The 10,000-nt window shown below is 46.6% G+C and overlaps 1 protein-coding gene across 1 annotated transcript; it reads right to left on the bottom strand.

Moving 5' to 3' along the window:
- Positions 1–4,648: 4,648 nt before the first annotated feature.
- eif1 (eukaryotic translation initiation factor 1) lies at positions 4,649–7,308 on the bottom strand. The gene is made up of 4 exons (XM_083677828.1): positions 7,145–7,308; positions 6,038–6,201; positions 5,694–5,795; positions 4,649–5,394 (listed from the first exon to the last, which is right to left on the bottom strand). The coding sequence occupies exons 1-4, from the start codon at positions 7,173–7,175 to the stop codon at positions 5,350–5,352; spliced, it is 342 nt and encodes a 113-aa protein (XP_083533954.1). The 5' UTR covers positions 7,176–7,308; the 3' UTR covers positions 4,649–5,349.
- Between the last annotated feature and the right edge of the window lie 2,692 nt (positions 7,309–10,000).

Here is a 10,000-nt window from a genome sequence, read left to right as displayed (position 1 = left end):
TGTCCATTTCAGCACTTCTCACCAGCAGTCTAACCCAGCCAAGCAAACACACACACACACACGCACACACACCACACACACACACACACACACACACACACACACACACACACACACACACACACACACACCACACACACACACACACACATACACACACACACACACACACACACACACACACACACCAGCGGGCCCTGAGCTGTCTAAACTAACCCTGAGGCGAGCCATCTCCTTCTGTTCTGTTGGTCCACATGTCACACTGCATATGAGAGACAGGGTCAGTTTGGGGGAAATGGAAGAGACAGAACACAGGTTCAAACCATGGGTTCAAACCAAGAACACTTTAAATAACTTTATCAGTAACTTCCTGGGAACACATTCACGAGTCAAGAGAGGAGAGTGGTGTCATAAGAAGAAGAAAGGTCTAATTCAATTTATTATTGTAATTCTCTGGGTCTTTATTTTGGGTCTCAGCTAATTATAATGACGTGGGTCTTAACTGTTGGGAGAAACATCAAACCCAGAGAGAGAAGATTAGATCAGCGTGAGAAATGCCACCTGGTTGATTTCTCCTCTCATGTTCTCTGTTTCTGAGATCTCTCTCTCCTCTCCCCTCTGGCCCCCTCCCCCTCTTCTCTTTCTCCTCTCTCTCCCACCCCTCTTCCCCTCTCTCTGCTGTCCTCTGCTCTCCTCTCCCTCTTCTCTCTCTCCTCTCCTGTCCTCTCTCTCTCTTGTCTTCTCCCTCTCCCTCTCCTGTCCTCTCTCTCCTCTCACTCTCTCTCCTGTCCTCTTTCCCTCTCTCCTCTCACTCTCTCTCCTGTCCTCTCTCTCCTCTCCTTCTCTCTCACCTGTCCTCTCTCTCCTCTCCCCCTCTCTCTCCTGTCCTCTTTCCCTCTCTCCTCTCCTGTCCTCTCTCTCTCTCCTCTCCTGTCCTCTCTCTCTCTTGTCTTCTCCCTCTCTCTCTCCTGTCCTCTCTATCCTCTCCTCTCTCTCTCTCCTCTCCTGTCCTCTCTCTCTCTTGTCTTCTCCCTCTCTCTCTCTTGTCCTCTCCCTCTCTCTCTCCTGTCCTCTCTCTCCTCTCCTTCTCTCTCACCTGTCCTCTCTCTCCTCTCCCCCTCTCTCTCCTGTCCTCTTTCCCTCTCTCCTCTCCTCTTCCTCTCTCTCCTCTCTTCTCCCTTTCTCTCCTCTCCCCCTCTCTCCTCTCCTCTCATCTCCTCTTCTCCTCTCTCTCCTCTCTTCCTCCTCTCCCTGCTGTCCTCTCCCTCTCTTCTGTCCCCTCCTCCTCTCTACTCTTCCCCTCTCTCACCTGTCCTCTCCCTCTCTCTCTCCTGTCCTCTCCCTCTCACTCCTCTCCTGTCTTCTTCTCTCTCTCCCCTCTCTCTCCTCTCCTCTCCCACTCTCTCCTGTCCTCTCCCCCCCTGTCCCCTTTCTCCTGTCCCCTCCCTTCTCTCTCTCCTCTCCTCACCCCCCCCCCCCCCCCTCTCTCATGTCCTCTGCTCTCCTAAATGCACTGGAACAGCCCTGCAGTCAGCAATTTGATTATGCAAATGTAGAAAATGGGAAACCCAAAGGCAATTAGAGATATGGATATTCAAATTGAAATAGAAAAATGACAGTTTAGGCCTACGGTCCCCCAAGGAGGAGGGGCTACACAGAGAAGGGCACCGGAATGGACATTTGCTCTTTTATTTTCTCTAGTATGAAATCGCATTAATGTTGACTCCCTGGACACACACATACGTATGCACGCGCGCGCGCACACACACACACACACACACACACACACACACACACACACACACACACACACACACACACACACACACAGGGCTTCTGTTTGATTTGAAACTATTTATACACAACCAAAACAAATTGAAGAAACCTACCACCTGTACTTGACTCTGTGGTTGTGGTGCCCCCTAGTGTAACAACAACAGCATAGCAATACCACAGCAGTCTGCTTCTGGCCAACCCAAACGGCAGAGACACTTGACTACTCAGACAAGCTGTGTGTAGTCACAGTGCATCATGCTGCTTCACTGACTCTCCCCATAATCTGTGATCTTAACTGAGTGTTCTTCACACATGAGAATCAACAGAATCAACCAGCCTGCAGCCTAAACAAAAGAAAAGGGAAACAACTATCTAAACACTGTCTACCTTGGGTCTCTTTCTCTCTCTCCCTCTCTCTCTCTCTCTCCCTCTCTCTCTCTCTCTCTCTTTCTCTCTCTCTCTCTCTGTGATTTCACAGTCATTAAACCCCAGTTATACCGGGAGCTTGACACCAGCTTCTCTCTCTCTCTCTCTCTCTCTATCTCTCACTCTCTCTGTCGCTCTCACTCCCTCTCTCTCTCTCTCTCTTTCTCTCTCTCTCACTCTCACTCTCCCTCTCTCTCTCTTTATCTATCTTTGTGTTTCTAAAAGATATGATAGAGAGACTACTACAGAAACAAGAAACAAACGACAGAGGAAACTATTAGCTGATGTGAAGTTGACATGGTGTGACAGAATAACCGGCTTGACTGGTGCTTTTGCACTAGACTTCCCCTACAAGGTCAGCTGAACAGTAATTGGTTAGCCTCTGCTGACCTCATGGTAGATAGCGTCGTATGACCTGATGATATCTGCTCCTGCTAAACCAGAGGAAACAGTCACTCCACACAGAGCAGGAGTGATACAGGAGAGAGGGAGAGAGGGAGAGAGGAAGGGAGAAAGGGAGAGAGAGGATGGGAGAGAGAGAGAGAGAGAGAGAGAGAGAGAGAGAGAGCAATGAGGAGCACAAGGGCGAGGGAGGGAGAGAGACAGAGACAGGGAGAGAGAGAGAAAGTTGAGCACAGGGGCGAGGGAGAGAGAAAGAGAGATGTCCTGGTGCCCCGCTGGTGGAACGAGCTTCCCACTGCTGTCAGGACTGCAGAGTCACTACCAATCTTCCGCCATAGACTGAAGACCCGTCTCTTCAGGCTCCATCTTGACTGTCCCTCCTAAAGACCTTTTCATCCCCACTACCCCCCCTGCACAGTTTCTCTACCGTAAATAAAAAAAAAAGGGGGGAAAAAAAGTAATCCTTCCTTCTTCTAGCATTGTGACTGCCTATGGCCCCTGGTCCGAGCATAGATTTGTTTTTCTTATGATGACTGATGTATAGATGATTCACTTACTTGGACAAATGTACTTGTTGTAAGTCGCTTTGGATAAAGGCGTCTGCTAAATGCCATGAATGGAAGTGCAAAATGAGAGGAGCCCCGGGGCGGAGGAGGACCAGTTAATTCTCATCTGATCTGTGTGGAGCTATGCTGTGAACCAGACGGCCAGCAATATGTTTCTGTTATCTGCTTATTGATGTCGTCCCACACGTCTCCTCGCAACACATTATTAGAGGGATAGACAGTCACTTTATATAGACTTTTTACAGGACATTACTGTTGATTGGTTATGTCCTTGGTGCTACGAACAATAACTCCAGTCTGATAGGCCAATTTCTGACTGATGATTTTCTTTGTGAAATCCCAGGGGAGGATTGTGGAGGTCGAAAAATCGGAGTACAAGCTCATTGTAATGCATGGAATGGAGTGAGAATTGGTATCAAACACACGTCCGTCCCATGCATTACAATGAGCCCGTCCTCCGATTTCTACCTCTACCAGCCTCACCCGGTCTCTATTCAGCTGAGTTGACGACCACCGCTGCCTCTGACAGATTAACCATGTAGGGAATGACACTGTAGCTGATGAGGTCACATCCTCTCGTCCGAACAGTGACTGGGTCAAGGTTCAAGGATCAAGGACACGGGAATGTGTGCTTTCCTGTTCTACAGCTGTGTTTGCGTGCGTTGGGTACTATGTCAGCTAAAACAATGTGTATCTGTTGCACAATGTCCAATAAACGCCCCATTCTATTGTATTCTTCCGCCATAGATTGAAGACCCATTTCTTCAGGCTACATCTTAACGGTCCCTCCTACAGACCTCTTCACCCCCCACTACCCCTCTGTACAAGTTTCTCTCCTGTTAATAAAAAATAAAAAATCCTTCTTCTAGCATTGTGACTGCCTATGGCCCCTGGTCTGAGCATCGATTTCTTTATCTGATGATGACTGATAGATGATTCACTCTCTTAAACAAATGCATTTATTGTAAGTCACCTTGGATAAAGGCGTCTGCTAAATGCCATAAATGTAAATGTATTCTAACTAAGACACTTCAGCTCTAGTTCACACAGTTCTTCAGAAGAGCAGTAATGAGTGTATGGGTAACTCACTGTGACACAGTTGTATAGATCCCCCCCCCCCCTAGTTCTAAACAAGCAATGTGGTCTGGTATGCAGCCAACTGCTAAGTTCCCATGAAGTGACTTTCTACACAAAATGGAGTTGTCCACTTTCATGTGCTCCACAGGTCTGAGAACTGCCCCAGACGAGCTGACTCGTCCTCGTGGGCCTAAAGCATCCCCATACCCGCCACAGAAACACAAGGCGTCAATTGCAAATATTTATTGAATAAAATGTGTCATTTGCAAAACAGAATTGTCTCCCCTCCACTCTGTCAGCTGCAGTGACACAGGGTCGACGCCTCACATGGCTTTTAGCAGACGAACAACCAGCCGCCCGCTTCATAACACCAGACATGAGACAACTGTGCAAACGCAATATTGGATTGTTTTGTTTTTTATTCCAGTCAAAATAAAATCAAAAGTATTACAGCGTTAGAAAATTATGCATATAGTTAATTAAAAAAAAAAGAAAAAAAACAATTTCAGGGAAAAACCATAATCTTGTGGACCGGGAGATGGAGGCTGCGATGTTTTAGAACGCCGTATACTCCACGGAAAGCGTGAAGCACAGGCCTACCATGCTCCATGGGCCTGCAGCTGAGGGCTTCACCATGAAGGAAACACACCCTCAACCATCCTAACCCTTAATGACATCATTCCTTTGTTCTACCCCCCCTCCCTCCCTCCATCCCAACAGGATTCCACAAGGAAGTGGCAACTGATCGGTTTTATTGAAACAACATTGTACAAAACAAAAACAGGTTACATGGAATTGTGCCCTTCACATAGCACATGGTGAACTTAAAAAAAGAGAAAGTGGGAGGAGGGGGGGGTTAAGAAAAAAAAAGAGAAAAAAGAAAAATCACCATTCATCCCACATCATATGTTGAGCTGTGTGTCCATGTTGGTAGTGGACCGCTCCCCAGTGTAGGGGAGCTAGACTGGTAAAGAGTCTCAATGCAGAGGTAATCATCATTAGCTATGGAGGAGCTGTGGCTGGCCACAGCACTGGGGTGAGTGTTAGGTTCAGGAGCAGGCGGGGGAAGAGGGGGGGTGGGGGCGGGGGCTGCTGGAAGCTTCTAGAATCCGTGGACTTTGAGCTGCTCCTCTTTCGCCAGGCCAATCTGGTGAGGCAGGGCAGGGGGGGAGGGAGGACAAGGAGGTTAGACAAAGGAACTTTGCACTCTAGCCAGCACTCAGCATTCACTAACAAGCAGTTCTAAACATTGGTGCCTCAAGCACAATTTGCTTTAAATGTAAAACGGCAGTTAATTATGAAACAATTACACATGGCAGTTGTGTTTGAATAAGTGACAATCAAATGACTGATTGTGAATTAGTGACACGACCGGTGGCCTGTGGCGTATGCACTAGTGCATGATGGGAGGTGTGTATGCCACAGCCGTAAACAGGTCAAACTCACCTCGGTCAGAAACTGGCAGATATTCTTGCGCTGGTCTCCCTGCAGCTGAATCACTTCACCATACTCTGGGTGCTCGATCACTGTCCCATTGCAGGCAAATTTCTGATGGACGGGAGGAGACAAACAAAACTCACAAACTGTCCTGAATAACAAACATGACCTTACTGAGACAGCAACAACCCAGGGTCATGGCCAGTAGAACTAACAAACCAGGAAGGTTGCCCTTTGCTGGCTTGGAACAACAAGAGCAGACTTCTCTCCTCATCTGTGTGTTTTGCTACTTTGTGCCTCCGGCCTACTGAGCACGACCCAGTTCTCTGGTCTAGTCCTTGAGGCGCCCATACCTTCTTGAAGGCCTTGACTAGCTTCTTCTTGTCATAGTCAGCGGCTATGCCCTGGACCGTGGTCAGAGTCTTCCTGCCGTTCCTCTGCTGGATTCTTATGTGGATGTAGTCCTCAGTCCCTGCTGGGAGACGGTCATCACCCTTAGTTGCATCAGCAAAGGGGTCTGGGGAGAAACAACAATAGGACGCCATTTTAGAATCAGACATGATTGAAACACTCAGACTACTGCAATCAAGCCCTCCATTGTTAATCAAGTACAATAAGGTAACCCTATTCTGTGGTGGTGGCGGCATTGTTTGACCATAAAAACAAACAACGGCTGATATGGAAACGGATTACTCACGAAACTTTGCTAAAAAAAAAAAAACTTTTGCCAATAACTATCCACAAATTCGGGCAAAACAAAAGGAAAGAAAGCTCGTCTGCTGAGAGCACCGCCAAGGCGCCGCCAGGCCGACCTCGTGAAGAAGCCTAGGTTGGCTCCACACGACGGTGACACCAGACAGGACTAGGTGTCCAAACTACGACACCAACAACAATACGGAAAAAATATTAGTAAAAATCACCGTCAACTTTTTGTAATACGGGTGAGTTTGGAAGGCAATCTTAAACTTGTTTGTGTTTCACCAAACACGTCGTGTAGACAGCCGGAGTCGAATTTCAGAATGATTGCGCAAAGGGCTAAATTTAGTGTTGATAGTGCCAAAAATGATACCTAGTCAAATATAGTTTGTGACTAGCAGGGTTGCATGAGCCCAATATCGACAAAGCTGCCAAACCACATCGACGAACCATCGACGAACAGTAAAAACAGAAATCGCGGGTTGAAATAACAAGTGGATTCGGGCCTAGAAAAAGCAGCCGAGAACCGCTAGTTAGCAAGCTATATAACTAGCTATTATTTAGGGTACAACTGTTTCGTTTATAAATTCAATTACATAAAGTATAAATAGTCATTAGAAAAAAATATTATTGATTATATATTACATTTATCAAACTCATTCGCCCGTCGTTGGTTTAACTAAGAAAGGCTAACAAAACCCAGAGCTACCAACCGCCCTTCCCCCACTCTTTCGCTCTCTCGTCTGCTAGTTGAAACGACTTACCGAAACTTTGGAGGTTCTGGATAGCGGACATACGATAAGATTTTCTTTCCTTTCGGATAATAACTGGTTAGCGATCGGGTAGTCTGCTAATTTTGTGTTTTTAAGCGTCTATATGGAGCCTCTTTCTCACGGGAACTCGAGTGCGCTCGGCTGAAAGGCTCTCACAAAATGGAGATTGTTAAGCCTGCAGTCTGGAAAACAACCCTTTATAGCTCCTCCCCGAACCCGGCGTCAGCGTCGATGTCGACGTGCGTAAGGACGTGCGTAAGGACGTGCCACACCCACTTCTCTCTCAGCGGTTACCGGAAGCATGACGTCATTTCCCGGCATCGCCTTCAGACAGGAAAAGTACCCCATACAAAAACAGAGTAACCAATCCCCCCCTCAAATGTAATGTAAAAAGACCTCACTAAAACCATGTTCGTTGGCAATGGTCTGTGCTCACAGTAGTGTAGTAAAAGTCTATGGGACTAGCAAGTAACAGGTAGCCCAAATTAGGCTCAGAAAGTAGCTAGTTATTCAGTAACTGCCTGAACTCTTGATAAACATGATAAACATCAGTAACATGTCAGAACCCAGCCTCTATTTCAACAGTAGCCTAATGTCTCCCTTGGCCTGAAAGTCTGTGAGAAATTGATGGGTAGTTGACATTTCCCTGTCTACGTTAAACACAAAGCCTTTAGGGGAGACATGCGTTTTTGAACCTGTAGGCCTACTCTCCTCTTGATTGTTGTTAACAGACATGTTAAACATGTCACTACTAGGAGTGGTCGGGGTTGTTTTAGGCCTATGTTAATCTTACCATGCCAATACACACACACACACACACACACACACACACACACACACACACACACACACACACACACACACACACACACACACTTACGTTTACATGTACACAAGCACTCCAGCCCAGTAACCAAACCAGCCCAGTAATCAAACCAAACCAGCCCAGTAACCAAACCAGCCCAGTAATCAAACCAGTAACCAAACCAGCCCAGTAACTAAACCAACTCATTAACCAAACCAGCCCAATAACCAGACCAACTCAGTAACCAAACCAGCCCAGTAACCAAACCAGCTCAGTAACCAAACCAGCCCAGTAACCAAACCAGCCCAGTAACCAAACCAGGCCAGTAATCAAACCAGTAACCAAACCAGCCCAGTAACTAAACCAACTCATTAACCAAACCAACCCAATAACCAGACCAACTCAGTAACTGAACCAGCTCAGTAACCAAACCAGCCCAGTAACCAAACCAGCCCAGTAACCAAACCAGCTCAGTAACCAAATCAGCTCAGTAACCAAACCAGCCCAGTAACCAAACCAGCCCAATAACCAAACCAGTAACCAAACCAGCCCAGTAACCAAACCAGCCAAGTAACCAAACCAGCCTAGTAACCAAACCAGTAACCAAACCAGTAACCAAACCAGCCCAGTAACCAAACCAGCCAAGTAACCAAACCAGCCCAGTAACCAAACCAGTAACCAAACCAGCCCAGTAACCAAACCAGCCCAGTAACCAAACCAGTAACCAAACCAGCCCAGTAACCAAACCAGCCCAGTAATCAAACCAGCCCAGTAACCAAACCAGTAATCAAACCAGCTCAGTAAACAAAACCAGTAACCAAACCAGTAACCAACCAGCCCAGTAACCAAACCAGTAACCAAACCAGCCCAGTAACCAAACCAGTAACCAAACCAGCTCAGTAACCAAACCAGTAACCAAACCAGCTCAGTAACCAAACCAGCTCAGCTCGGCTCAGTTTGTAAAGTGAATAAGTCTTAAGACTATTAAATCATGCAGATGTCGGTGTATTCCTTCAACATTGTGTACTTCTCAGCGTTGTTGCTTCTCCTTACCACTGATGTATTTTTGTACATTTCCCGACCATCTGGTCCTACAACTTTCTTCACCCTTAAAGGTCATTCTATTATCCTGACAATACAGCCATATTGTTGTCTACTGAAGCGGTAGCTACAAACAGGATGTGTGAGTTCCATGCATTACAATGAGCCTGTCCTCCGATTTCTACCTCCTCCAGCCTCCACCGCAGGAGTGGCTTCACCGCTGTAAACATGACTCTCATGAGGCCTTTAATGACAAGCCTAACATCTGGCCTTTGTTCATAGCCTTGCCTGATGGCTGTTTCTTGTTTGTTGACAAACTACCTACACTGGTACCTCCCAAAACTGCCTTAAGCCTAACGCCTTTCACATTCTCTGAATCTCCACAGACACCATGTCTCTGTCTGTCTGGCTGTCTGGCTCTGCGGCCATGGTGAGGTCTGGTTCCTAAAGGTTGTAGTCTCTGCAGCCCTCATGTGTTCTCTGCTTTTACTGTTTTAAACTCCCATGGCTGTTACAGTTGTTTTTCTCTTATATTTTGTCTCGTTGTCTTTTTTAAATGGTTTTTATTAATGTTCCTGTTAAGCGCATTGTGTTGCATTCGTGCGTGATATGTGCTCTATAAATGAGGTTTGATTTGATTTGTGTTGTGAGACCTTAAAGAGCTGTTTCTTTGTTGCTCCTGCTTTCTCTCAATAGGGACTTTGACTACTAGCAGTGATTAAATATTCATGACAGCCTCAATGACGAGACCCCCATTAATCACACAGATCAAGGGCAGTGTTGATGGTTCTCTACTAGAAGAGTGTGCAAAGTTGTATGAGGCAGTATCTGACTGATCCTTTTAAATAAATAAGTACAAAATATGTGAGTGGCTCATCCTATCCATCAGCGTGTGTTTCTATTGACATTCATCTCTGAGTATGATATGACACAAACACACAATAACTCAGCATAGGCCACTGTGGGGGGCACAGAGGGGGGCACTTTTTTAGGGGCACAAT

The sequence above is a fragment of the Argentina silus genome (genome assembly GCF_951799395.1).
Source record: "Argentina silus genome assembly, chromosome: 9".
Taxonomy (NCBI): Eukaryota; Metazoa; Chordata; class Actinopteri; order Argentiniformes; family Argentinidae; genus Argentina; species Argentina silus.
This window is presented reverse-complemented; position numbering and strand designations above follow the sequence as displayed.

Bases quoted from the DNA above. Each gene is read 5' to 3' on its own strand.
- eif1 (XM_083677828.1), bottom strand. From the start codon at position 7,175: ATGTCCGCTATCCAGAACCTCCAAAGTTTCG. The intron at 6,202-7,144 runs GTAAGTCGTTTC...GTTTCTCCCCAG, and splicing joins CCAGAACCTCCAAAGTTTCG to ACCCCTTTGCTGATGCAACT. The intron at 5,395-5,693 runs GTGAGTTTGACC...CTGCCTCACCAG, and splicing joins TCTGCCAGTTTCTGACCGAG to ATTGGCCTGGCGAAAGAGGA.